Source organism: Verruconis gallopava (genome assembly GCF_000836295.1).
Source record: "Verruconis gallopava strain CBS 43764 unplaced genomic scaffold supercont1.10, whole genome shotgun sequence".
NCBI classification, from domain to species: domain Eukaryota; kingdom Fungi; phylum Ascomycota; class Dothideomycetes; order Venturiales; family Sympoventuriaceae; genus Verruconis; species Verruconis gallopava.
Window position 1 is genome coordinate 403,073 of NW_015622146.1, and position 24,022 is coordinate 427,094.

The 24,022-nt window shown below is 46.2% G+C and overlaps 10 protein-coding genes across 11 annotated transcripts; 5 read left to right on the plus strand and 5 right to left on the minus strand.

The window, feature by feature from the left end:
• The first annotated feature begins 2,017 nt into the window (after window positions 1–2,017).
• On the plus strand, window positions 2,018–4,237 carry PV09_03788 (uncharacterized protein). Its single transcript, XM_016357035.1, has 4 exons — window positions 2,018–2,240; window positions 2,300–2,492; window positions 2,548–2,831; window positions 2,883–4,237. Exons 1-4 carry the CDS (start codon window positions 2,222–2,224, stop codon window positions 3,887–3,889), a joined length of 1,503 nt encoding a protein of 500 aa, XP_016215124.1. The 5' UTR covers window positions 2,018–2,221; the 3' UTR covers window positions 3,890–4,237.
• Window positions 4,238–4,617: 380 nt separating this feature from the next.
• Window positions 4,618–5,383, plus strand: PV09_03789 (uncharacterized protein). Its single transcript, XM_016357036.1, has one exon. It carries the CDS (start codon window positions 4,670–4,672, stop codon window positions 5,213–5,215), a length of 546 nt encoding a protein of 181 aa, XP_016215125.1. The 5' UTR covers window positions 4,618–4,669; the 3' UTR covers window positions 5,216–5,383.
• Window positions 5,384–5,434: 51 nt separating this feature from the next.
• Window positions 5,435–7,178, minus strand: PV09_03790 (uncharacterized protein). Its single transcript, XM_016357037.1, has 3 exons — window positions 7,053–7,178; window positions 6,130–6,883; window positions 5,435–6,074 (listed from the first exon to the last, which is right to left on the minus strand). The coding sequence occupies exons 1-3, from the start codon at window positions 7,110–7,112 to the stop codon at window positions 5,449–5,451; spliced, it is 1,440 nt and encodes a 479-aa protein (XP_016215126.1). The 5' UTR covers window positions 7,113–7,178; the 3' UTR covers window positions 5,435–5,448.
• A 113-nt stretch (window positions 7,179–7,291) lies between these two features.
• Window positions 7,292–8,412, plus strand: PV09_03791. 2 transcript variants are annotated; one of them, XM_016357039.1, is made up of 3 exons: window positions 7,292–7,376; window positions 7,432–7,659; window positions 7,731–8,412. In XM_016357039.1, exons 2-3 carry the CDS (start codon window positions 7,464–7,466, stop codon window positions 8,066–8,068), a joined length of 534 nt encoding a protein of 177 aa, XP_016215128.1. In that variant the 5' UTR covers window positions 7,292–7,376; window positions 7,432–7,463; the 3' UTR covers window positions 8,069–8,412. The 2 variants fall into 2 exon arrangements, with proteins under 2 accessions (XP_016215128.1, XP_016215127.1); XM_016357038.1 differs by having other exon boundaries at window positions 7,292–7,659.
• A 1,372-nt stretch (window positions 8,413–9,784) lies between these two features.
• On the minus strand, window positions 9,785–13,174 carry PV09_03792 (alcohol oxidase 1). Its single transcript, XM_016357040.1, has 6 exons — window positions 12,119–13,174; window positions 11,822–12,067; window positions 11,135–11,763; window positions 10,322–11,082; window positions 10,130–10,273; window positions 9,785–10,077 (listed from the first exon to the last, which is right to left on the minus strand). Exons 1-6 carry the CDS (start codon window positions 12,169–12,171, stop codon window positions 9,913–9,915), a joined length of 1,998 nt encoding a protein of 665 aa, XP_016215129.1. The 5' UTR covers window positions 12,172–13,174; the 3' UTR covers window positions 9,785–9,912.
• A 207-nt stretch (window positions 13,175–13,381) lies between these two features.
• Window positions 13,382–14,959, minus strand: PV09_03793 (uncharacterized protein). Its single transcript, XM_016357041.1, has 2 exons — window positions 14,393–14,959; window positions 13,382–14,337 (listed from the first exon to the last, which is right to left on the minus strand). The coding sequence occupies exons 1-2, from the start codon at window positions 14,891–14,893 to the stop codon at window positions 13,588–13,590; spliced, it is 1,251 nt and encodes a 416-aa protein (XP_016215130.1). The 5' UTR covers window positions 14,894–14,959; the 3' UTR covers window positions 13,382–13,587.
• A 477-nt stretch (window positions 14,960–15,436) lies between these two features.
• PV09_03794 (uncharacterized protein) lies at window positions 15,437–17,961 on the plus strand. The gene is made up of 3 exons (XM_016357042.1): window positions 15,437–15,701; window positions 15,752–15,853; window positions 15,909–17,961. The coding sequence occupies exons 1-3, from the start codon at window positions 15,563–15,565 to the stop codon at window positions 17,627–17,629; spliced, it is 1,962 nt and encodes a 653-aa protein (XP_016215131.1). The 5' UTR covers window positions 15,437–15,562; the 3' UTR covers window positions 17,630–17,961.
• PV09_03795 (uncharacterized protein) lies at window positions 17,696–20,400 on the minus strand. Its single transcript, XM_016357043.1, has 4 exons — window positions 20,191–20,400; window positions 20,097–20,136; window positions 19,687–20,046; window positions 17,696–19,639 (listed from the first exon to the last, which is right to left on the minus strand). The coding sequence occupies exons 1-4, from the start codon at window positions 20,237–20,239 to the stop codon at window positions 17,941–17,943; spliced, it is 2,148 nt and encodes a 715-aa protein (XP_016215132.1). The 5' UTR covers window positions 20,240–20,400; the 3' UTR covers window positions 17,696–17,940.
• A 113-nt stretch (window positions 20,401–20,513) lies between these two features.
• Window positions 20,514–21,743, plus strand: PV09_03796 (uncharacterized protein). The gene is made up of 3 exons (XM_016357044.1): window positions 20,514–20,807; window positions 20,860–20,919; window positions 20,971–21,743. Exons 1-3 carry the CDS (start codon window positions 20,591–20,593, stop codon window positions 21,102–21,104), a joined length of 411 nt encoding a protein of 136 aa, XP_016215133.1. The 5' UTR covers window positions 20,514–20,590; the 3' UTR covers window positions 21,105–21,743.
• A 764-nt stretch (window positions 21,744–22,507) lies between these two features.
• Window positions 22,508–23,773, minus strand: PV09_03797 (uncharacterized protein). The gene is made up of 2 exons (XM_016357045.1): window positions 23,349–23,773; window positions 22,508–23,290 (listed from the first exon to the last, which is right to left on the minus strand). The coding sequence occupies exons 1-2, from the start codon at window positions 23,643–23,645 to the stop codon at window positions 22,766–22,768; spliced, it is 822 nt and encodes a 273-aa protein (XP_016215134.1). The 5' UTR covers window positions 23,646–23,773; the 3' UTR covers window positions 22,508–22,765.
• Window positions 23,774–24,022: the final 249 nt, after the last annotated feature.

Sequence of the window (24,022 nt, forward strand, 5' to 3'; positions counted from 1 at the left end):
ATTAATACAAGAAACACGCAGAGCATGCAACGAGTTGAGCGGGGGGGGTTTTTTTCATGAAAGTTGCTATCAAGAGAGCAGGATTAATTATTAGTGATTCGGAAGGGCAATAGGGGCTCTTTGCGAGAAGCCAAGAGCTCTTTTGGCGTACATGTCTTAAGTTGGAATGCCCTCCAATGCCTCGTGAGGAAACTTTGAGGATATTGACTATGGAAACATTCGCAACTGTTTAGGAAAGGAAATTCAAAGCTTTTTGCAGATATGGTTCTCAAAAGGGGGTCTTGCGAGTTAGCTGTATCATACTCGCACTGTATTCTGAAAGCAATAAGTTCTCCCTATCCCGTTTCTATGTGATACTCTCAAATCGGCACGGATCAAAAATCTTTGAGGTACTTTGTACCTGAACTTTCGACAAAGTTGCCAAAAGGATGAGCATATCAACTAATGTGATACCGCTGTATTCTATCTACTTGGAGCAAACATCGTAGGATATACATTTCCTGCAAAGCTGAAATCATGTGCCTCTCCGCTAAGGACAATGGAATTAGGTAACTTAAAACCCCTGGTCATTAGCTGGCGCAAGCTTGAACATCTCCAGTCTTGTTCTCAAAAGCTCATCCATTACAACCCAGTCAGAATAAGGCATCTTGCCACGAAGACGGAGCAAACCGGCAGAGTTTCATCGAAAAGAGAGCCGAAGTAAATGGGGCTCTCGTCGAGACTGCGGTACGCGCGTGGTACTGTCCTGGAACGCGCGCGCTGGGCTAATCGTCGTGACAGCTTGCTCGAAAAGGGCAGTCTAAACACCGCCTTCTGGAGGTTTCGAGCCTGAAGATACACCATTCAACGTAGTGCCATCCAGCTGATGGCGATCTGCAATCTGGGATTCGACTTCCTTAGGGGTTCGGTGCTCTTCAATTCCTCGAAATCGCCGGTCCGTCCTCGTCGACGATGTGGTTCATCCACTTCCTTTCCTCGATCTGAATTTATAATGCACAATTTTGCAACCTCTGGTGCTCTTCAATGCTATTCGTGAGCAGTTAGAGAGCCTCAGTCTGACTTTAGCCGATGCCTCAATGCCTAAAATGGTAAATAAAAGCCAACCGTTGCTCACGCCCTACGACATGTCATGTAGTCTTAACTACTCTGCCACAGTTCTCTTCAGCTTGCGACCTAAGACTTTGCAACAAAATTGACATATTGAAAAGCCACATTCTAGTCATGATCTGGAACGCAAGATTTACTCTTCAGTGATGAACCTTTTTTGTTCGAAGCACATCATACATACGTTTTCATTTATTGAGATCCTCGCTTCTAATCGGATGTTCGAGCTGAGCCCTGCAAACCAATGTCTCTCAGACGGAACTTCAAGATGGCATCCATTCAGACGGTTGGGAGACAAGAATTGTCAGGAAAACGCATTGCACGGAAACGAAATAAGAATATTCAGATTACAAACTTGTTTCAGCATGTTAAGAAGTGACTTTCCAGTCTGAATCAGGTTCAGGCAGGTTCAACTGCAAGGTTTGGAGCCGTCACTCCTTTGTTAAGATCGTATCGCAATGTCCTTCTAACACTTGATAGAAGCTAAGGCCGTCCTCGTTGGCCAGAATAGAGTCCAGGCAAACGAATAAAAAAAATTCATGTGAACAGCATGCAAAGCTCGAACCGAAGGAGAAGTGAAACCTGAAGACGCACTTCAGTTGTCAACAGGCTCTCCATTCTTCAGAACGATAGCCTCGGTGCTCATTGGGCAACAAAATTCGTACACCGAATTTGGAATCGCCACATGGACTAAATTGGGCCAGAAGGTTGCAATGGTTGTCGGCTAGCGCACAGCTCAGTCTCAGCAGTGCCACAGCAACCAGGATCCGACAAGCTTCGCTGTAAACAGTTAAGCCCGATGCTTAGTGTTACCTCGCGCCTACAATCTGGGGTAGTAGCGTGGAGATTTTTTTTTCCTCCTTTGTGCCGCGGTGCCGGCCTTTTGGATGGTGCGAGCGCTTACTGATCGCGTGAAGGCGAGGAGTGATCGGCATTGTGGAACCGAGATCAGCTGCCATTAAAGAGCAGCCTTCGACCCACCATCTCGGAGAAGATGTGAGCGAGCGGACGATTTTTCCTCTGGTCGTCTGTGGTGTAAATTGTACGGCCCTTCCACCAAATACCAAATCGTCCCCAAGTTCGCGCAGAACGGGTTGACTTTGCCATTGTTGCAAAGATGCGATTCTCAAAGGGAGGTCAGTCGCGCGTCGTCGGGCGACCTTTCAAAAGACGTTCTTAACAAAATTCTGAGCAGAGAAAGAGTCAGCCGTTTTGCCTGACGAAGGATCTCCCGTACAATACGTAACAGGTGATCGCGATGTTGAATTCGACGATGATCTCCATATCCCGTGTCCCAGCCACACAACAGAACGACGACTAGTCAATAAGATCGACCTGAGATTGATGCCTATTCTCTGCATACTGTACCTACTGGCTTTCTTAGATCGGTTCGTGTTGTCTGCTTTAATCCACTAACTCAATCCAGTTGCTCACAAGCAGCAGTGTCAACATCTCGAACGCAAATATATTCGGACTTTCCAAGGAGCTGCACCTGACGACACATAATAAGTTCAACACTGCGCTTGTCATCTTCTTCGTACCATATGTTCTTTTTGAGATCCCATCAAACATCCTTCTGAAGAAATTGAAGCCCAACGTGTGGCTATCAGGATGCATGTTCATGTTTGGGCTTGTTTCTATCATCCAAGGCTTAGTAAAGAGCTATGGAGGACTCCTTGTGACTCGTTTCTTTCTTGGCCTTTTCGAGACGGGCATGTTCCCTGGATGTAAGTTCACACAGGCATACAGCGAGCGAGTTCGAAGTCTAACCTCTAAAGGCTTCTATCTAATCGGAATGTGGTACCGCCGACACGAAGCTCAACGCCGCTACAGCTTCTTCTTCAGCAGCACTACACTTGCGGGAGCTTTTGGTGGGTTGTTAGCTGCTGCCATTGGCAAGATGGATGGAATGCGCGGCTACAGAGGTTGGCGCTGGATTTTCATCTTGGAAGGCGTTCTTACCTGTGTCGTTGCGATTCTTTTCTTCTTCATCATTCCGAACTTTCCAGAGGACGCGAAGTGGCTGCGAGAGGACGAGCGAGCCTACATTAAGGCACGCCTTCAAGCCGACCAAGGCAAGTCTGCTAGAGAACGAAGCATCACTGTCAGGGATGTTGGCCGCGTATTCAAGGACTTCAAGGTATTTCTCGGAGGTCTAATGTACTTCGGCTTGATTGTTCCTGCCTATGGATACGCATATTTCGCTCCCGCCATCATTCAATCTTACGGATATGGTTTGATTCAGACTCAGCTGCACAGTGTGCCACCTTGGGCTGCTGCTTTCGGTTGGGCAATGCTTGTAGCTTACATATCTGACAAGCTCAGACACCGCTTCATCTTCGCAGTTCTATGCATTTGCATTTCGATCGCAGGCTTCGCGATAGTCGACGTGGTTCACAACAACAAACATGTCGAATACGGTGCACTCTTCCTCATTACCTCTGGCACATACTCGGCAATGCCGATCATTGTTTGCTGGTTCAACATGAACCTCGGCGGGCACCACCGCCGTGCTGTAGGTACCGCGTGGCAGGTTGGCTTTGGAAATATCGGAGGCATTATCGCCGTTTGGGTGTTCCTTGCCAAGGATGCTCCGAAGTATGTCACAGGCTTCAGCGTGTGCCTCAGCTTCTGCTGTCTCAGCATTCTTAGCTGTGTGGCCTACTTCTTCGCCTGCTTCATTCAAAATAGGAATAAGGACAAGTCTGTGCACGACTCTAGTCTGACCGAATACGAGAAAACGGAGCTTGGAGACTTGAGCCCTGATTATAGGTATCTACTCTAGAGTTTAACTGTTTTGTTTGGCAGTTAGATGTTTGCGATGTCTGTGGGGAAAAAAAAAACTATCGAGGGAATGAGGTTAATTGAACACATCTCACAACAAGTCTTGGGTCCAGTGACTAGGATACGGGAGAAGATAGAAGCTTTTTACTTTGACCAATAGATCTGAACCAGGCTTTACGATATCAGCTCACTGTCATCGAATCGTACGAATGTAGGATTATTCGGATCAGTAGTGATAAAATCTGATGAAGAATTCTGAAATTCGAAGATCCGTAAAGCTAACATATCACAAGTACATTTGAAGAGCATTCATCACACGCCTCGATCAATTTCCTCTGAGATATCATTAGACTCAACCCCGAATTCAGCCATAAAGAGTCTTTTCCAGACTAGCAACTCACTCACTTGAGAATAATAGTTGCGGACTGAACAATAAATTGATTTTTTCAGTCCAGGTCATTTATTTTTCCACTTGACAGAAGCGTTAGGTTCGCAGAGACCTTCTCCCCGACCCGATACCGGCACACCGGTCCGAATCGGCCAGCTGGCATCGGAGCCTTAATCCAACCATCATCGAAATCAACGATGTTAATCAACGTTGGGTTGCAAATGACAATGCAAGAGCTTCGCAAAGTCCGCAATGTCCGACCGTTGAAATTTTTGGGATAAAAACATGGGATTGCCTGATTATTTAAAACGATCCTGGACTCCTCGACATGAGCCGATCTTCTACATCCTTGGAGTTTACCTGACTTTCGATATAATTAATCTATAATAGTGAATGAGCTTTATTCGGATCTTTACAACTAAAATGGCAGACCAAGAGGCAGTTAGGGCTGTCCTCAATTCCACAATCACAACATTGAAGTTCTCTTTCGACGGCCAGGAAGTTGCAAATAAAGCGTACTGCTCTCGAACGGTTGCCACACCACCACCCACTTTAGTATGGCCAGGCGCTCCAGCGGACCCTGTAAAGAAATATCTTCACGTCAACCTTGACCTTGACGCACCGTTCGCATCCTTCAACCTCCTCTCTCCGATACTGCATTTCCTGCAAGGGGACCTCACTGTTGGAAACAATGGCATCCTGGAGTCTTCGAGTCCACCCCTGACTTATTGGGCTAGACCAGGTCCACCACCAGGCGCCGCGCCGCATCGATATGTGAGCATTCTTTACGAGCAGCCTGAATCTTTCAATTCGGATCACAGCGTGGTTCCGGAAGGGGGAATGGCGAGGATGGCGAGGATGAAGTTTGATTTAGCTGCCTTTGAGAAGAAAGCTGGCCTTGGAAAACCGGTTGCCGGTGCTTACTTCACAAGCAATTGAGTCAGTCTCATCTGTAAGAAGCGAATTAATTCTTACAGACGTGCAGCTACGATATAATATATAAGAGTTGTAAAGTAGAACCTGTGTTAGTTACATTTTTGTTTCGGACTAGGTTGACAACCTTTTTTGGGCTAAGGTGCTTTCTCAAGCATGCGAGTAAGAGGGGTCAATAATCACAATTTCTTTGACCAAGTGCAGCTCTTGGAATATCTGATCGTGCGCACTGTTTCTTGCTATTCGGGGTTATCTGGAACATCGGCTGGATCCCACCAGAAGCTGAACTCGCTGGAGCTCTCAACACTTAAGCCTATCTGAACTTTCCAATATTGGCGAAGTTTTGGCAACATCTCCTCCATGCTATCACATGCGCTATTTATTTCCAGTTCATACTTATTGTTTTCGATCCAGACGTATTCAGCAACTAGCTCCGCGGCATCTGCCACTTCTCCACGTTGTGCATAATACAGCTCAACGTCTCCTTCTTTGGCGTACGGAAATCCCTCGAACGACACTCTTGTGAAATCTATAGCAATTTGCGAAAGATAGAGCTTCTTTAGGCGCGATGTAGTCACGTACTCTGTGAGATAGTCTAATGGATCGCCATAAATAAACCGACAATTTCTTATCGATAGTTCGTCCAACCTCACGGGAAGTCGAAAGCTGTTTGGATCACCGACTTGAAACTGGATGCAAAATCCGTCAATAGAGAGGCTGCGAATGGTTTGTGGCCACCGCAAGCATGGGTAGAGAGGTACATTGAAGAAATTCGCCCCATGCCGCGAACAAAAATCAGCATAGAGGGACAGCCTCTCCAGACATGGAAAATGCGCGCTGTCGAAGGATTCATGAAAATGTCTACCTATGATCTATGATTAACTTGTCCATTTTGTTTGGACTGTTGGTGATTCGCTTACCCCAAGGCCCATGAGAACGATTGCTGTGATCTATACTTATTTCGAGACTTGTCAACCCATAAAATATTCGAGATTTTCTCAATGTATTCCTCCAAGCAATGGCGGATGCTCCAAGGCTCAACCATATGTCGAAACTATCGTCAAACCCGAGAATATGGATTTTTCGCCTCGCAATATCCAAAGCAGATATAGTTATGCCTAGAATTGTGTCCATAAGAGCCTTTACTGGGTCAACCTGATCCAAAGGCTCCCATTGCTTATCTTCGAGAGGCAGCCGAATCTCGGAAAGATTTTGGAATCGGGAAAAGGCACGGCTAAGGTAGACAAGCCCAAAGCTGGAGATGAAAGAACACGCTCTTTCGATAGCTTGCGTCCGTTTACGAGCTAAAATGAGCCACCAGTACTCCGTCAAGTCACTGCTCATGAACTCTGCGATGTTCTCAAGAATCTCATCTTCACCGGGCACAACCAAATTAAAGCTCAACCTTACACATCGGACTTTGAATGCAAGGTCTGAAGCATTGGCAATGTATACGGCGCGCTGAAGCCCTTTGCAGCTTAGTTCTATGCAAATTGTTTCAAATGATCTTTTAAAGAACGAATCAAGCTTGAATGCGATTGTCCTACAAGAAAGACGAAGGTTTAAAACTCCACGGAGAAAGGCGTATCTGAAACGAGCCTCCACACTGTCATGCCGGGCAAGGAAGTATGCTATGTGTTCAATGATCTCGGCAGGTAACTGGTCCAGTCTTACCTAAGCAAACGATGTTAAGTTAACTCGTGAATTCAGATCGTAGACGAATATATCAAGCCGTTGGCCTGAAAGCAGCTTTCCATGTCTTACGGAAAGCTGTTTGAAAGGAAGATAAAAGAAAACACGCTCTTCATCCTTAACGTTTGATTTAGAATTCATCAAGACTTACTCCAACCGATGCAAAAGCAGGAGTGCTCGAAATTCTCCGGCCACAATCTTCAACAAGCATGTTGTTATTTTCAGTAGCGTAACGGGATGAAATTGCCGGGATCCTCCATACGGCACATTGATAATCAGTGATTGCTATATGTGAAATATGTGGGGTGACGATCTCTTAAGTTAGGCGGACTCCTGAGTGACTCATAGCTTACTAAGCAAGTACACAAAAGTCCCCGGTGTTAGACGTCAATAGCGGTCGCCGGCATATGCGGAGTTGGAAACCATTCCATTAACTTCGCTTCCACCTTTGATTTCACACACAAACATATAGGAAGTAGATAGCCGTTGCTTCAGCGGCATTAACATTTTGTATTTACTTTTTGTAACAGAAATTCCCGAGCAAACGAGATTCTGCCTCAACATGCCCCCGCCACGGCTAGCGACTCAGCCTACTGTTGCGTCAAGTAGCACGACGACACTCGAACATTCAGGTACACTACCTCTTACCCAAACCAACGGCACGCTAGTTTTGCGTGCAGAACCAGCAGAGGAGCGGCATATACAATGGGCGGAAGACGTGGTTGACAATGAAGGCATGGGCAAGAAGTCCTCTAAAGGTAGGTTGTAATCTCACATTCTTCGAATTTTTTTTAGTGGTATCTCCCAGTACTGAAACAGATCCCTCTAGTGTGCTGTATATACCACCGTCCGCACTCTGTGGACGAGTCCTCTGACGACGAGTCCAGCAGCGACGATTCGAGCTCAAGTGATGGTGATAGCGACAGCGAGGTTGACGATGGAAGGGCGAGGATGATCGGCGGTAATAGGAGAGGGAGAGAAAGGAGACGTCATGGGCATCACGACCACAATCATGAACACAGCCATGACCATGACCACGACCAAAAAAGTCCTGGTGACAAAGGAAGTAAAGGAAAGGCCAAGGACAGAAAGCCGAGTCCAAATGCTTACGAGAAACAACCCAAGTACGTGAAGAAACCCGCAAGTGGCAGTGAAAACCGTTCATAGCAACAGTTTGATACTGTCCTATGGTTTTGATTACACAATTAGAAGATTAAGCGCATAGCGAGGCGTCCTTCATAGTAGGACTTCGTAGGCTTCTGATATTTTAGAAAATGATACCCAGTGCTTGATGAAAAAGACGATGGCAAGCATTGGACTGCCCTTCCACCACCTTCCTCGAGTCCCATCTGAAGTCCAACTTTATCGATGGCCAATAAACGAGAATAAATAGTGAACCAAAGAGCAAAGACATTGTTTCTACACAGGGAATTTACGAGAGTTGAATGTGCCATTTTCCTGCCCTCCAAATGTTTCGCATAGTTTTCATGTTTTGGTGTATAGGTTCATCTCAAAGCCGAAGACAATAGGGAACTCTCCAATTTCTCTAAATACTTACAGCTCGACAGTGTAACAAGTACTGAATGTCAAATTACACTTTTTCCCTTTCTTTCTAAAGAAAAGAATCGGACATCAGATCGGTTTCGGAGCGTGCATACTTGAAACTAAGCTCGAGAAACTAGCCCCTAAGGTGCAAGATGTGCTCCTGTTCGTTAGCAATAAGAAGGTGCGATGGGCCATGAATGTTGAGTACACAGTGACATGAAACATACGCTGATCCAAAATGGCACGATCTTTCCGACTGCCAACCGGGAGTGTTGACCTAACAGTGTAATGTTTTCAGCAGAGCTGCAGCAATACATCGACCCGACAATTAATTGTTTTGTGAATAAACTGTTCCATTGCTATTGCTACCCAGATCTGCCTCGTACATGTTCATCAGCAATGTCGAGTTATCACAATTCCTGCGGATAATAAATCTGTACACTGCAACGATATGCTCATGTTTATAGATCCTTTCGAATTATCCAAAGTACGGCCGTTATCTATACTCAGCTCGTCACAGGTGAATAACATTCTTTACTGAAACCTTGTTTGGAGTCACATTGTATCAGCCAAACTGCAAGCTTTTTTTGGCTTTATTTACAGCGACATTTTTCTTTTCTTTTTTTTGGTGTTTCGAAAGGACGAAGGCAACCTTTCCATGCACCTGGACATTGAACACATTGTGAATTGCATTAATATCCACGAATGTCGCCAAGATTCAAGTCTTTCGAGTTCTTACATTCTTACGACCTGAAGCATACACTAAATTCTTCTGGTGCATCTCAGGACTGTGAGGTATTAGTAGACCAAATCTGCTAGTATACTCTTCATTTTCATTGAAATCTTTTATTCTTTACTTAAAAAAAAAGTGTGCTACTGAGACTTGTTGCCTTCGAAGCAGAATAAAAAACGTCCTGGTTTTACAATACAATGAAGCTGGCACTCATTCGGAATCTCTCTCTAGAGCTCATACCCAGCAATGAAGTGCCGTGGTGAAAACACTCCCAACGTAAAGCCTAGAAAACGGTATCTGACGGTGCTAGTCTCGAGGTAGGTAGCTTCGCATTATGCCCTGCAAACTGTTTACGACTTGTTCGAGTCTGGAGCATTTGAGTTTATTAGTTTGTCTTCTAGCATTTCTCAAGAGTATCCGGTTCGTTAGGACGGGGGTTCATGCTATAGAACTGGGGCTCTGCGCCTTGCGGGCTATCGAAATCCTATTCATTCGAATGTTCAGAAAAGTTTGGATACAATGGGAAGATGGTAACACAGATCTTTCATTATGGCGTGAAGCCTTACGAGCAAGTATTTTGTGCGCGGTACTGTGTAGGCAAAGGATCAAAAGAGAAAATTCAGTCAATTCGTTGATGTAAATTCATGTAAAGATTGTTTTACTTCGTTTTCGGCCGTCATTCAATCAGTCTCTCAGAAAGATCATTTTCATTTTCATTTTCAGTTTTTTCTTTTTACAACCTGTGTAAGCCAACAATTTCACGTGGTGCGTGGTACTCGGGAACTTTCATGTCCAATGCTGAACCACTGTATCCAAGATCTTCGGCAACCAAGACAGCGCATTTCTCGCCAATTAGGAGAGCTGTGGAGTAGGTATTGCAACCCACATTGTCTGGACACTAGAGCAGGTGTAAGCCATGGTCAATCTTAGTGACCGATCACATTACTTACGATAGACAAATCCGCAACCTTCAGGTTCTTCACGTCGTGGACGTTCAGGCGCTCATCAACAACGCCATGCTTCACAATGCTGTTACCTTCCTTGGGAGCCATAGAACACGTTCCAAGGCTGTGCCATGTGGTTTCGACGTGACGCTGAGAGGAATTAGTTTCAAGGGAAAGCCGTGCAAAGGTAGTACTTACCTTGACCCATTCTTCAATAGCCTTGATATCATCTTCGGAATATTCCAAATCCTGGTAGACTGCCTGTTGATTACTGGTAACGAAGTTGGGCTCAGGGGGTTTTCCGGCTTCTATTGGCAGACTCCAGCTTCCGTGCTGAATTCCTGCAGTGATATGATCAGGCCCGGCGTAAGCCTTTGTCGTAGCCAGATCCAGGTCTTTAGCTCGCGCTGGTGAGTCAAACTTGTAGAAAGGATGCATCGCTTGTACCTCTCCAGCATAGGCTTCCATGCGACGAGCGGTCTCACGAGACTTGATGTAGCCCCAAACCATTGGAGCCATGTCGCGCTTATCATTCATAAACCCGGCATCGAAGTCAGGTGCATCGTATGGGTTGGGAGAGGTGATATGAGTGAAACCGCGGCTGAACGGGTATTCAAGGAAATGGAACATTGTGAAGAACTTGCCTGGTGGCATGAGCATGTGATCACCAAACCAGCCAGCAATCACAGAATAATGCATGACAGGCTTGTCAGGCTTGTTCTTGAAGTAGCTGTTCCAGCCCTCGCGGAACTCCGGACATGGCCATTTATCCATTTTCTTCAGCTCTTCCTCCGTGGGTCGAATTTTGACACCAGCCTCGATACCATTGGTGGAAAGTGGGCCAGTTCCATTGATATTCCATTGCTCGAACACACGTCTTTGAACTTCCTTATCTCCGCGAGCAAAATCATCAAAAGATTCTACATCCGGCTTCGCGCGATAAACAGCGAAGGTCAGATCTTGCCATGATTAGTAAAATTATATGTTCTGTGAAAAGAAATGCACACATACAGTGGTCCTGGAAGTTTAAGCCAACACCAGGAAGGTTTACTAGTGGTTCTACACCAGCTTTACGCAATTTTTCCGGGTCTCCTATGCCTGAACGTTGTAGAATTAGAGGTGAACTTAGAGTCCCTCCACTGACTACAATTTGCTTCCTCGCTCTGAAAATTCTGGGCTTCACTTGTCCCGGTGAAAGTGGCTTAGTGGGCACAGTCTGAACACCAACCGCAACACCGTTCTCGATGATAACTTTGTCAACCTTCGTGTTGCACACAAGATGTAGATTGGAGTAGTGTTCCCGAGTACTATGAATGTACGCGTGTGCAGAGTCGGAACGACGGCCTGTGTCTCTGTTGATCCACTTGAGCCAGTGCTCAGCACCATGACCAGTAACTAAATCTTGAAGATCATCGGTCGTAGGAATACCTTGGGACTCGGACGCTCGAAGGAAGTCCTGTGCGATCGGATACGTGTAGTTGCCAAAGGAAACCTTGATGGGACCCTCGAAGCCGTGAATATCTCGGTTGTTACAAGCACGTTGATACGTCTCATGCTTCTTCATTAACGGGATAAGTTCTTTCGTCGTCCAACCCTTTGCCTGAAAGTCATCATAATCAGATGCAGATGCTCGTGTATACCTGTAGGCTATTTAGAAATGCGGAAAATCAGTCGAGAATCCCGATTGCAGAAGCGTACATCATGAAGTTGATGCTCGAACCTCCGCCAAGCACATGAGCACATGGTACCACGGCACTTCGACCGGCAAGCCATTTGGAAGGTCGGGAATAGTAGAACGACGCAGTCTTGCTGTCAAGCTTCATATTACGAGGATAGATACCAGGGCGATATACCCAGGGATTATTGAGATTGTTTTCTCCAGCTTCAATGAGAAGGACTTGCAAGTTGTGATCTAGATTGGCTAGGCGTCCAGCAACAACGCAGCTAGACATATCGTTATCAGAAAAAAGTCCCGTTTTTCAGACATTCACATACCCTGCGGAACCACCGCCGCAAACGATGATATCAACTTCATCTGGAATCGTCATGATGACTGAATGTTACACGGTTATCGGTATTGATGACTGTGGATGGACAAATGTTGAAGAAGAGTCCGTGATTTGATGTCTAAATGTTGCCTAACAGCAAAGGGAGTCAAGTACATATAGATCTAACGACCGCCCCAGCATTTTGCGACACTAAGCTCGCTCGGAAGGAAGATTTCCCATTTCAGAGAATGCTCGTGGTCTTGTGATTTGACCAGCTTTGTAAAGTGATCTGCCGAAGAACTAAGAATTCAGACCTACAGTTCTAGAGCGAAGAATAGTTCGTATTTCCCCTCTCCATGGAGTGAGATACTAATGCATGAGGTGCACGGCATCGTACGATATTGCGTAGACCTGCAGAACAAACGTTCTAGGATTCTCCTCTCGCTGTGCGCGGCATCGACGATGGGTTGTTCTTGGGAAGCACCGGCTCCATGATCGGTGAACTATGCTTTGGAGCGCAGAGTAGTACTTTGAAACCTCGCCATTGGCCTCATTCCTCCAACAGTGCAAAACATCACAAGCAAGATGCTAAAATGTTTCAATCCACGCTCTTTACAATAAGATTGTAGGATCCAGGAAGTCCCACTTGAAGGTAATCAATAGGAAAAGCCAGACCCTGATAACTTGCAGCAGCTAGTCCACCAGATATTGCATTTTGTTTTGAGGACTTGACTAGGCTGTCCTGTCTGACTGTGGAGACATCAATGTATGTTGCGGGGAACCCAGCTTCGGACGCTGCGGAAAGTCACGCAAATCCCTATAGTCAGCCTCGTGTGAAGAAGTACGACAAGCATTGGCGTGGGATACTAAATCCTGAAATCGTTATATCCGTGGTGGAGTTTTCTGGTCCCAGTGCAAGGGCAACGTCCGGGTTCTCCGCAAACAAGTGTCAGGGTAGGTCAGCCGTTTGATAACTGCCGTTCATCTGTAAGGTTGGGCCCCTTGGCGGTACAGGCTTATCCGCTCTTTCGGAAATATTCGCAGAAAAGAGCCCCGAGATTCCTGAAATGCGTAGGATTGAATCAAAGAGGTGCATACGTGTCGTGCTTAGAAATTGGAATTTGTGGTACTGACAGGCGTGGTTCACATACCAGCACGCCGTCTTCCTATCGTGTGAGAACTTCATACTCAAGGACCTCTTATCTTGAGCCTAGGCTGTTATTCGACTGTGTAATTTTAGTTTCAAGGGAATTCATTTCAAACTAATTTACAACAGGCATCGAATTTGTATGAAAGGTAACCAAGATGGGTCTGTGTCAAACATTATGACGCTGCTAAACTGGAATATCTTCTGCCTTCGAAGTGTCGTGAATAGCTTAAACTAAAACAGATAAGAGTCGATGCCAATTGGATAGAAAATCGTCTATGATGAAATTAAGTCATCGAAATCATTATTGATGACTTCTATGCACGTAATCAATCCGACGTCAGGTCGACAATACCCTCCTTCTCTTCCTCTTCGTCGTCGTCCTTGTCAGCTTCTCGATCTGCCTCTAGTGCAGGCATGGATACAAAAACAGGAAGGCTAGTGTAATCAAGCACTGTTAAGAAACTGCTCCAGGCTAGACCGTCTATGAGACATGCCGACGTATTGGAAAAGTCTGTCGTGCGAACAAAATATTGATGTTTCATATGTCCATGCTCTTCCTTTGTAGTAACTAGCCTGAAGAAGGGCTTCAAAGCTGGAGGAATGAGGTGATCCCACCAGCGCAAATAGCGCTTAAATCCTTCTACAAAACTCCTAGAGGCACCGCAATCACGGAAAATTTTCTCGCAACGTCGGGCATCGTCCCGTAGTCTTTGCCAGGTGAGTTCTGTGGCGGGAAGTTTAAGCTCACCGCTGAGTAGTCTATCAAAAGTCTTACCCATTATCCTTACCGCGTCACAATCTTTAAAAGTTCCGTAAACATATTTCGACAAAAATTCCTCTCTAGCGCGGTCATCTCGCCTAAGCGAGGACATTAAATCTCGAGTTGGCGGATGTGCTTTGAGTTCCGCGGATAGCCTTGCGATGTCGTCTTCCTTGAACATTTTTGCGCCCTGAAAGACAGGCAAATTCGCAAACGCGAATTCTAGTCCAGCTGACCAAGATTCCGGCAGTAGAATGTGGGGATATTTCCAGTGCAACTCGTTGACTCTGTACTTTCTGGTTGCCTCAGTCTTCGACTATTGTGTATGTGTAAACTTCAGTCATCAGGCAAATTTTGAAGATTACACATACAATCTTTTTACCAAATTCTACATCATCGCACTTCTTACAACACCACATGTGCATATTGAAGATCGCGCGTCTCTTGCTGCTCTTCCCGCAAAACAAGCAGGTCTCAACACTCCACTTGAGATACTGCATTCTATAACTTCGCAAATTCTTCGCAGTGGGATATTCTCCCTTCGCTGCTGCCTCAGCAACACCTTTACTCCAGTCTAGCCAGGTGGGCTTCAAGATTCGAGCTGATTTGAGAGTCATTCGCTTCAACAACAGATGCTGGCAAAAATCTTCCACAGTGAATCGTAAAGATCGACATTGTGCCGCTAAACATAGATACGGATGATTTGAAACAAATGTCCCAAGCGTAAGACTCCTTAGGCGGTAGGCTTCAGTATCTTGAAGTTCACTTATACTCTGAGGAGCACGTGCGATGTCATGAGATACTAGCGGACAAATCAGTTGAGAGAGGATGTGAAAGAGAATGTCCTGTGGCAGGTCGTGCAGTGAGGTCATTTTCAAAAGATTATCCAGTTTATTGAAGAACAACTAGCGACTCTCCATGAATTAAGTAAGGTGATTATCAGAGAATGAAACGATCAAGTGTACGCTAGTCCAAAGAATGAAGATATATGAGCAACGCACAGACCGAGTGCTTCCTGCTGATACATGAGTCGAGGGTTAGGGAGGTTAAGAAGCCACAAAAGCCAGGTTGAGAGAAAATAAAATTCATTCGATTGTATAAGGCTTCCATGTACAAGATTCTAATGCCTAACTTATCTTGATAAATATCAACTGAGTTTTGCTTCTCAATGGGATATACTTCAACACTAGACCCTCGGCTTTGCTCTATTAAGCGACCATCTACGCGACACATATAATGATATGTATTGAAAGTATTCGCGCTCTTTAAAACCGCCTAAAATGTAATTCATACCAAACGCAGTCGAGTATTTCAGCGTTGTGGGTGTGGTGAAGGAGTGAAGCTGAGCTTCACGTGCTGCGCGATCCTGGTCATGACTCGTGCAGATCCTGTGTTTTCATGTATCACCAAACATAAACCGTGCTACCCAGCAACGAAACCTACTCACGATTCGGAACGTTCGCGAGCGGCTCATGATCCATAAAATGTCCAGATAGGAGCTTTAGAACTTAAACATTCAATCGTTTATTCATTCATCAACCATGGCGACCACGGCAGCGAAAAGACCACGTCCGTACCGGGAGTTCCTCACACCAGCACTGCATCGACAGTTCACACGAGCGGGAGGCCTCACATTAGCGGTCTGTTTTGGTGAGGCAGTATATATGGGACAATGGGATCGTATGTCGTCTCATTCTCTTCGACTATGATGAGGAGCTAATGTTTTCTAGTCTTCTGGAAGTGGTTTCCAATCGGCCCAGCCGGCGCTCGCACTTTACTGTTGGCAATTAGTGTGTTATTGGTGATGATAATAAGGGTATCGCGGCTACATGGTAAGGCTCTATTGTTAGATGATGAAAGCGAGCAATATTTGCTAACTCAGAGTAGTTGGCCGTAGAACAACTATTTCATCCTTCGCCACGTTTAAATCACAGTTCGTCGCCGTCAATACGTATACCACATTTGCATGGTACATTGTATCTGCTCTGCTATTTGCAGAAGTATATGTTTGGGCACAGCCGTCAGACTCTGGCTTTGGCGTCATCAACCATGGGAGGGCCCATGAACGAGCACGATTAAATGAGCGTGCGATCGCCTTCAGAACGCTGTTTGTTATGTTAGGCATTCTACAGTCCCTCATTCACCTGTTCAGCGACCGCGACATGGTCCCATCGCCAACGCGTAAAGTCAAGATCGATCCCAAAGCTGCGGCCACAATCTCCGTGGCAGAGTCACCAATAATTCTCATCAAGGCCGCTATGCCAGGAGTCATTGGACGACTTGCTTGGATTTCCATCCTATTCCCAGTGCTCGGTTTCTTGGTTTATATTGCGACACCCCTGCGCAGTATTGCATGGCACTTTGCCTTCGATACACTACGATTTGTCTTCTTCCTTCCCGCCAAACAACGCTTTCAGCAAACGGGCTTCACACCTATTATCCCATTTTTCTGGGCTGTGGTGGAGCAGACAGCGCTGCTTGTGCTATTGTGGGAGATTGCAAATGCTGCGTTCAGTGCTTACATAGCTCAGCCTCCTCTAAAGAATGAACAACCTCTGACATCTGACAACAAGAAAGGAAAATCCGTGGATCCAAACGGTAGTTTGATTAGCGGATTGAAGAGCAAGAAAGAATTTGCAAAAGCAAGCGCCTTCTACGAGCTCCTACTCATCACAATCAAGTTTCCAGAGCGAAGAAAGAGCATCTACTCCGAACTAGACCGTGCAGGTGGTAACTCATGGACCCAAATCTCGCAATTATGTCTTAACCAAATTATCGGCATAACCAAACGTATTGACGCATTCAACAATCCTACAGCACCAACGCCGCCGCCACCAATTGAAATCAAAGAGAGGGCACCAATTGCTCCTCCATTGAAGACAGATAACATTTTCGCGGCGCAGCCGCTTTCAATGGGCACGCCTGCTCGTACAGGAGAATGGGCTAAGAGCGTAGCAGCGAAATACGGTAACTCCCCAGGCGCCGAGCCAGCAAAGGATATTGTGAAGTTTGCTAGCCGCAAGCTTCTTACTAATCAGCAAAGACAAGCTCTGGCCAAACAGCCTCAAGAACTAGAAAAACGAGTGGAAAACATGTGGGATGCTGTCCTGAAGTCTCCGATCGGCTGGCCGTTCAGACAGAGTTTTGAACGAAAGATCGCTGGAGTGGTGTGTGGTGTACCACACTCGCAGGCCGGTGTCATCGTAGATGCTATTGACGCGTTGACACGCCTTACCGTCGAGTCGTTAAAAGAAGATGTCTACGGGCAAGTTGCAAACGACGTTGCGGGTATAATCCGCACGTACATGAGGACCTTGAACGCAATTCATGAGTTCGTGCACACAACCCCACCACACTGGTCAGACGTGACCTTCACAGCAAAGCAGAGAGACCAAGTGAAAGATGTCAATGATGTGATTGACGCATTGACGGATGGTCTAAGCGCAATCCTTGGTGCATTTGGAGAGTATCTGCCCTCCATGGGGCTAGAAGGAAGTGAAATTAAGGAGATCAAGGCTCTTGTCGCGGAGCGGCAGAAAAAAGCTGCGGCTGTAGTATCTAAGGAAGGTAACAATAAAGGCACAAAAGAGATGGAGCAAGTGAGATGATTCAGGGCAGTTGCGGTTCTGCTCCTTGCGTGAATCTGAAGTAGGGAAGCAAGCATCAAGCGTTTGGCGTTATTGCAAGGCGGGTGGGACAAATGTATTGAATCAACAGTGTCTCTCAAACATTATAATCCGATCGGCACCGTTTGTCTTGTATTATTTGTCAAAAACTCCCATGTCGCTAGTCAACGAATGTCTGTGCCGAGCAAAAAGGAGGGTATCGAATGAGATGCGCCCCAACCAATTCCACAAAGAAGGAGAAAGCTCCGGACTGCATTGCGCACAAAATAACTCACTTACAATCAACATCATCATCAAAGCATCATACTCCTCCTTCGGCTTGCTCTCAGATCCGTTCCACTGTCTACAGCAGCATGATCTACCTCAGAAATTGTCCTTACGGTTCCGCTCACTGTTCTCTTGTGGCCGGCCGCAACACCGGTGCCAAATCGACTCGGCGCCTTTGCCGCATCTGTCAGGCTTTCCTTGGAAGGAGCACCGCTTAATGATGCGATCGAAGAATGCCGTCTTGACGTTCTTCCCGATTTACTATTATCCTCTGTGTCCGTGTTCCGGTCCGACGCCTGAGAGTTCGGGCGCGATGACGTTGCGGCAAGCGAGGAGGAACGTTGCGGAGATGAGGATGCGAAGTCGTAGATTGATGATGAACCTTTGTCTTTTCTTTCACCGCATCTTTCAGTGTCTAGGGCTCGCTGTAAGGTAGCAGTGGACCGTCGTCTCGATGCAGCATTTGTTCTGGACTCTTTTATCAACGCTGCGATAGCTTGAGAAGCTGCCGACGGCTGAGTAGGCTCTGTCTCTGCAACAGCTTTCATTGGCTCCCTAGAGGTCGTACTTTTCTTGCTAAGAGGACTTCCTGGTTCTACTCGTCCCTCTCCTCTCTCAGACTTGATCATGCTTGCTGAAGGCATTGTTTTCCATACGCTGCCCACGCCTTCTGATCCTTCCGTTTTTAAGCCCACAGGATCCTTTTTAACGATCATACCGCTGAGTGGCCTGCCGTCTTTGCCCACGGCGTCGAGTAGCTCCTTTGTCGGCCGTCGCATCTTTGCAGCCAAACTCGGCTCTGCGTAATTAACATGGGCACGGGCACGCCTTCCAGGACGTCCAGTCGCATCTGTCGAGGCCGACAGATCACTTGGGGGAGGGGTATCTCTTCCTCCCTGAGTTCGAGTGGAATCTTCTGTTGATGGTGCAGAGAACATATCTCCGACTGTGGCCGGCGTCTTTGGTGGTAGATCCATCTTTATTGATTCTTCTGGAGGACTAACTTCGGAGACCTGAGCTGCTTGAGATGCAGTATTCTGTGACGCAGTCGTAACAGGCATCGTTGTAGCAACTCTCGATTTGCGATCACGAGATGTACGCTGCTTCTGTTTTGCCTGTTCAACCATCTTTTTCAATGCCTCCTTCTCTTCGAGTATCGTTGGATTTTTAACAGTCTTTTTAGGAGACACCACAGGGTCCGTATTCACATTTCTCTCACCTAGTGCTTTTCGCTCAGCTAGCTTTGCTAGTGCCGGTCTTCCTAAGTCGCTCTTGAGTCCATCCGTAAGTGGCTCCGCACTGCTGTCTTTTTCTCTTAATTCGTCTGCCGAATTTGAAGTATTATTTGGTTTGCGACAGAACGTGAACTCCTCTGTGGGATTGCCGTCATCGTCCCGCAAAGCAAGCTTCCGTTTTGCCCCAGTTCTGGTTGGTGCTGTTTGCATCACTCTGACCTTGCTCTCCTCTCCGTTCTTGGCTTCCTCCTCTGATGGACTAAATACGGACATCCTTCGGATCGCAATCTTCGTGTTGCCATCTTTTTTCTTTCGTCTAGTCTCCAGATGGGGCGGGAATGAATCTAAATCCTCGTTTTCCTTCTTAGGCTCGACAGTAGAGAGGTTTTCGAACTTAATGGGCTCCTCGTCCCTAAAGTACGACACGGGAGGCGACCCTAATGCAGGGGAATCTGCACTGCCTTCGGCGAGAGCTTGTATCTCTTCCGCACTATTCTTGTCAGCACTTCGAGTTGTCAGACAGTTGGTATCACGCACTTGAGTGTTTGCCGAGGATACGATTTGTCTTCCATTATAGCTGGAAGCCTTCCATCTGTGCCGTCTAGTGGATCAGACAATCCCCTGCCCCAACCGACAGTCGGGAGGCGCAATGACAATGCCTCATTCTTCTTCTCTTTCTTTTCTCGAGAAATGCCAATGCCTGCAACCAATTGTGCAAGTACTTGTACCTGAGCCTCCAACTGATCCTTTACGACCCCCAATAGCCTTTTGCTTGGAACACCTTCGAGATCGTTACGCAGTTGTAGGATTTCATCTCTCAATTGTAGATTATCAGTAAGCAGACGTGATATTTCGGCTTCCAGGCAGCGTATGCGCACGGATTGTGCAGAGTTGTTTCTGTGTCCTTCAATCAGTTTCGCTCTTTTTATTGCAGGCCAAGGACGAACTTTGCAAGCTCTCGATTTTGTCTAATGAACCTTCGTTTTACTGCTCATTTAATTAGTGTGTTGCCTTCTAAAATTTAATTCAAGGCATACATACATGCATCGATCGATTCGCTCGCGCAAGGCGCTTCATTCAATCGCGCCATATGCGACGTATTTATTGTTGTATTTGGTGCTCCAAAAGACACTGATAATTGGAAGTCCTTCCTCCTTTTGATCGCATCAAAAACACGAAGGAAACTCAGATGATGCTACCATCTAGTGCGCGACACTTCATCTAAGAAAAGATGTCGTGTGTTGTACACCATGCCCAAAAAGTTGCGAAGTTCAACAGATAAACAAACCTCCAAAAGTAGTTTAGCGAGGGGGTGAAGTGTTCGCCAGGGTCCAGACAGGACAACATCTGATGTGCAGACGCGACATAACTCACGCGCGTAATAATCTTTAACTATCTAGGTCGCATACAATATACACGTTACAGGAAACAGCTGTAAAGGATGTCACTCAACCGGTCTATACCATCTCACCTCCGTGCTGGGTCGCTCAGCAACCCAGGATCTTCCACGGGTCAATCCTCAGCTCTCCAGGCGCGTATCAACGAAAAGAAGCAGGAGCTTGCAAGCTTGAAAGAGCTTCAGGCCCTCAGCAGCGGGCTTGCGGACCAAATGGAGCAACTAGAACAGAAGTTGGCTACATTAAGTGATGGAACTGAGGGTGAGAGCTCGCCAAGATATGTTCGATTGAGCAAGGACTAATATCTGCGTAGCTGTAGCAGTAGTACTGAGTAATTGGCACAATGTTTTAAGGGCTATTAATATGGCTAGTAGTATGTGCCGCATGCTAAAATATGCAATTGAGTACACTAATACAGGTACAGGCAAGTTACCGCAACCCAGGAATGACGACGCGTCGAAGACGGAACATCCGCTACCAGAGACACTTGTTAGAATACCTACACAACATGCGGGTCTGATACCACAGGAGTCCTCTGTTCGTGGCGATGGAGAGTGAGCACTACGAGCACAGGACTATTTGATGCACCTAATTCTTGGGACCGATATGCTCTGGCATCTATATTTGTTGTCACTGCATGCATTATTTGCACACAGAATCATTTGGCCGGAAGGCCACGCAATCCTGCACTACTTCTGAATGAGTGCATGTTATGAGAAGGGAAAGGATATAGATTGGTCTCTCGAGCCTTTATGATCAGTTTATCGCCAGGGGCGGAGGATCAGAAATCGCCCAGACTCAAAATCTCATACAGACGCGAAACGTCGAGGACTCGATGCGATTGTTTCTGCATGGTAAACGACGCAAGGAGCTGGTTTGATACGCAGTGGAACACGATCGGTGGTCTATAACGCGGTCTGTTTATGTCCTACTTCAATTCTCAAAAAGCGCTTCCCGCATAGTGTCCACGGCCAAACTCAAATGTCCAAATACCATGTACGAAATCAGAGAAGACCAAAAATATCATAATAAGCATCATAAACAGGACTAGAGGCTTCCAAGTTTGCTTTCCTGATAAAGCCTGAAGCAAATAGGCATGACATGAGATAAAATGTCAGACAGCTCACAATTTATATAGCTTAACAAGATAGATCAGCAAATCTACACATCTTGGCAGTATATGCAGGTCGAAGACCACTTCACTTTTAGTCCCATTTATTTATTGCTCGTCAAGCAATTTCCTCTGAATCTGTAAGACGAACAATGCTGACAACACGCACCTCGCCTTTGATATAGATAAAATCCAGTGCCAATAGCTCGCGCAAGTAACGAATTGATTGTTCAAGAAGGTTAATCGCATAGCTGAGTAGCTAGTATGGATGAATAATAATTGCTAGACAAATTTTGTTACTAGTTTAGCGAAGGCCCCAAAATGTCACCAAGAACTTTGCCAACGAGTCATATTTGCAGCGAACGGAGCATATTGGCATATAGTCTATGACATAATAGCTTTAGCAAGCAATCCGTTTCCACCCTGAACATAGGTCCATTGGCTTGACTTACCACGGTGTCCGTAAATTTTTTTTCTCTCTATTGAATCCATCTGAAGGAGGTTAGTCTCAAATTTTCGGATGAGACTTTCTGTTAAAAAGAGTGAAAAAGAGGAAAATTTGACCGTTATCTGGAAATAAGGCCTACGGTGTGCTTGTCTAAGGTCCAAAAATCCAACTTTCAATCGTTTGATAATCAGCAATTGATTTGTGAACTAGCAACAATGAATGAGGATTTCACACTTTGCTTACAAAATGAAGATGTTGTCATCAAAATCATACTACAGCTCGATGTCAACATCAGAATATCCATCGTCTTTGCTAATCAAGTAGGCGAGGAATGGCAATTATTTAGCCAAAGGTGCAACGCCTCTAGCATCCTGCGTTAATTCTCAACATATTTACACTGGCCTTTAGAGTGCACTCAGAATAAGTGTTACATGTCTAATAGTCCGCGAGACCACAACCTTCATGTTTCCACCTGAGCGCACCTTAAGAGAATGTGACTGACTGTACTTGAGCTATAATGATGTGTCTGATTGATTTAATGCACGTATACAAGTATATTTAAAACTAGCGGCGGTGGCGAAACGCGAAGAGTTTATGAACACGTGTCAAAACAGTAAACCATGCCAAAATGCCATACACTAGTGGATTGCGATTAGCAGGCTATGATAGCACAACGGCGAGTATGACCACGGTGAGGACTACAGCTAAGATAAGCAGTAAACAGCACATCTTGTTTCGAGCGTTTCTTTGATGTCTGCTCGCTGTCCTAAGCTCCATGTCGGCTCCTCTAGTATCGTCTCGAACACCTTCCACGTTCTCTGCAATAATGTCTAGCTGCGCGCCTTGTTCATGCACCATATGCGCTACGTCTCTAAATAATTCATTCAGTTCACCCACGGACTGCTCTATGTTCCGAATCTCGCTTTCACGTTCGATGATAAGTGATTCCTGGAAATCGACCTCGTCTTGGGAAGCTAGCCGAAGCTGTTCCTGTTGCAGCTTTTGACCGGCAGGACCGGTTGCACGGCCACCATCGTGTGAAGTGCCATCTTGTTCGAGCGCAGCACGGTTTGCGGCAGCAGCTTGTCTCTCTTTATCAAGTGCCGCACGTTGGAGGTCTTGAAACTCCTTGAGAGAGGCTTGGAATTCGCGATTCAACTTGGACTGCGTAAATCGCTGGCTGGGCTATTGTCACATCAGTCACTGTTGAGCCCGATTCCTCTGTGAATTGTCTGATACATACTCCAACGTCTTCCCACTGGATGAGCTTCTTCAGATCCTCTCCTGCCTGCTTGAAACCGCGGCCACCTTCTTCGATGAGATCTTTGACTCGTTCGCGCACTCGTTCAGTTTCGCGCCGTGTACCCAACAGTGCGATCTGGCTGGATAACCGCGATACATTGGATGTGAGTTCGAATAATCTATCCGAAAGTCGCTGCGAAAATTCGTTGAATTCCGGATCATCTTGATACTGAGGGTCATCGAAGCGGCTCCAGTTGGTTGGCTGCGATTCGAGCGCCGACGAGCGATCGTATGCCATTTTGTATTCTCAAAATAATCTACAGCACTATATTCGAAGAATGAGAGTTTAGAAAGGTGTAAGTCGGCGTCTGCGGTGCTGGAGTTTGTTTGTTTGACGTCTGCCTTCCGGAAGTCGGTAGAGGCAGTCGTCTGCGCGTGACATCACGCAGCCACCTGCCGCGCCTCATGTGTAGGAGCTTCGTCGCATGTTTATCAAGGTTCACTTCTCAACCTCATAGCTCTGTAGTACGAAACTCAAATTCCGCCTTATTGACGACATCGATATTGCTCAATATTTCATCCTAGATTTACGCAGAACGTTGCGACATGTTTTTCTACTTCTGGTATTCCGCAGCTAGCATTGCTAATGAAATGTAAATAGCTCCCAGTCTGGAT

Coding starts and splice junctions, on each gene's coding strand:
- PV09_03788 (XM_016357035.1), top strand. Junction 2,493..2,547: donor CTACTGGCTTTCTTAGATCG/GTTCGTGTTGTC, acceptor CACAAGCAGCAG/TGTCAACATCTCGAACGCAA. Junction 2,832..2,882: donor GACGGGCATGTTCCCTGGAT/GTAAGTTCACAC, acceptor TAACCTCTAAAG/GCTTCTATCTAATCGGAATG.
- PV09_03789 (XM_016357036.1), top strand. CDS start 4,670: ATGAGCTTTATTCGGATCTTTACAACTAAAATGGCAGACCAAGAGGCA.
- PV09_03790 (XM_016357037.1), bottom strand. CDS start 7,112: ATGCTTGTTGAAGATTGTGGCCGGAGAATTTCGAGCACTCCTGCTTTT. Junction 6,884..7,052: donor CTGCTTTTGCATCGGTTGGA/GTAAGTCTTGAT, acceptor TCGTTTGCTTAG/GTAAGACTGGACCAGTTACC. Junction 6,075..6,129: donor TCGTTCTCATGGGCCTTGGG/GTAAGCGAATCA, acceptor CATAGATCATAG/GTAGACATTTTCATGAATCC.
- PV09_03791 (XM_016357038.1), top strand. CDS start 7,464: ATGCCCCCGCCACGGCTAGCGACTCAGCCTACTGTTGCGTCAAGTAGC. Junction 7,660..7,730: donor GGGCAAGAAGTCCTCTAAAG/GTAGGTTGTAAT, acceptor AGATCCCTCTAG/TGTGCTGTATATACCACCGT.
- PV09_03792 (XM_016357040.1), bottom strand. CDS start 12,171: ATGACGATTCCAGATGAAGTTGATATCATCGTTTGCGGCGGTGGTTCC. Junction 11,083..11,134: donor CTTAAACTTCCAGGACCACT/GTATGTGTGCAT, acceptor AATCATGGCAAG/ATCTGACCTTCGCTGTTTAT. Junction 10,078..10,129: donor AGGTTGCGGATTTGTCTATC/GTAAGTAATGTG, acceptor CACCTGCTCTAG/TGTCCAGACAATGTGGGTTG.
- PV09_03793 (XM_016357041.1), bottom strand. CDS start 14,893: ATGACCTCACTGCACGACCTGCCACAGGACATTCTCTTTCACATCCTC. Junction 14,338..14,392: donor TAGAATTTGGTAAAAAGATT/GTATGTGTAATC, acceptor CATACACAATAG/TCGAAGACTGAGGCAACCAG.
- PV09_03794 (XM_016357042.1), top strand. CDS start 15,563: ATGGCGACCACGGCAGCGAAAAGACCACGTCCGTACCGGGAGTTCCTC. Junction 15,702..15,751: donor ATATATGGGACAATGGGATC/GTATGTCGTCTC, acceptor AATGTTTTCTAG/TCTTCTGGAAGTGGTTTCCA. Junction 15,854..15,908: donor AAGGGTATCGCGGCTACATG/GTAAGGCTCTAT, acceptor AACTCAGAGTAG/TTGGCCGTAGAACAACTATT.
- PV09_03795 (XM_016357043.1), bottom strand. CDS start 20,239: ATGGCGCGATTGAATGAAGCGCCTTGCGCGAGCGAATCGATCGATGCA. Junction 20,137..20,190: donor GAGCGAATCGATCGATGCAT/GTATGTATGCCT, acceptor TTAAATGAGCAG/TAAAACGAAGGTTCATTAGA. Junction 19,640..19,686: donor TATCCTCGGCAAACACTCAA/GTGCGTGATACC, acceptor TGACAAGAATAG/TGCGGAAGAGATACAAGCTC.
- PV09_03796 (XM_016357044.1), top strand. CDS start 20,591: ATGTCACTCAACCGGTCTATACCATCTCACCTCCGTGCTGGGTCGCTC. Junction 20,808..20,859: donor ATTAAGTGATGGAACTGAGG/GTGAGAGCTCGC, acceptor ATATCTGCGTAG/CTGTAGCAGTAGTACTGAGT. Junction 20,920..20,970: donor GGCTATTAATATGGCTAGTA/GTATGTGCCGCA, acceptor ATACAGGTACAG/GCAAGTTACCGCAACCCAGG.
- PV09_03797 (XM_016357045.1), bottom strand. CDS start 23,645: ATGGCATACGATCGCTCGTCGGCGCTCGAATCGCAGCCAACCAACTGG. Junction 23,291..23,348: donor TCCAGTGGGAAGACGTTGGA/GTATGTATCAGA, acceptor ATGTGACAATAG/CCCAGCCAGCGATTTACGCA.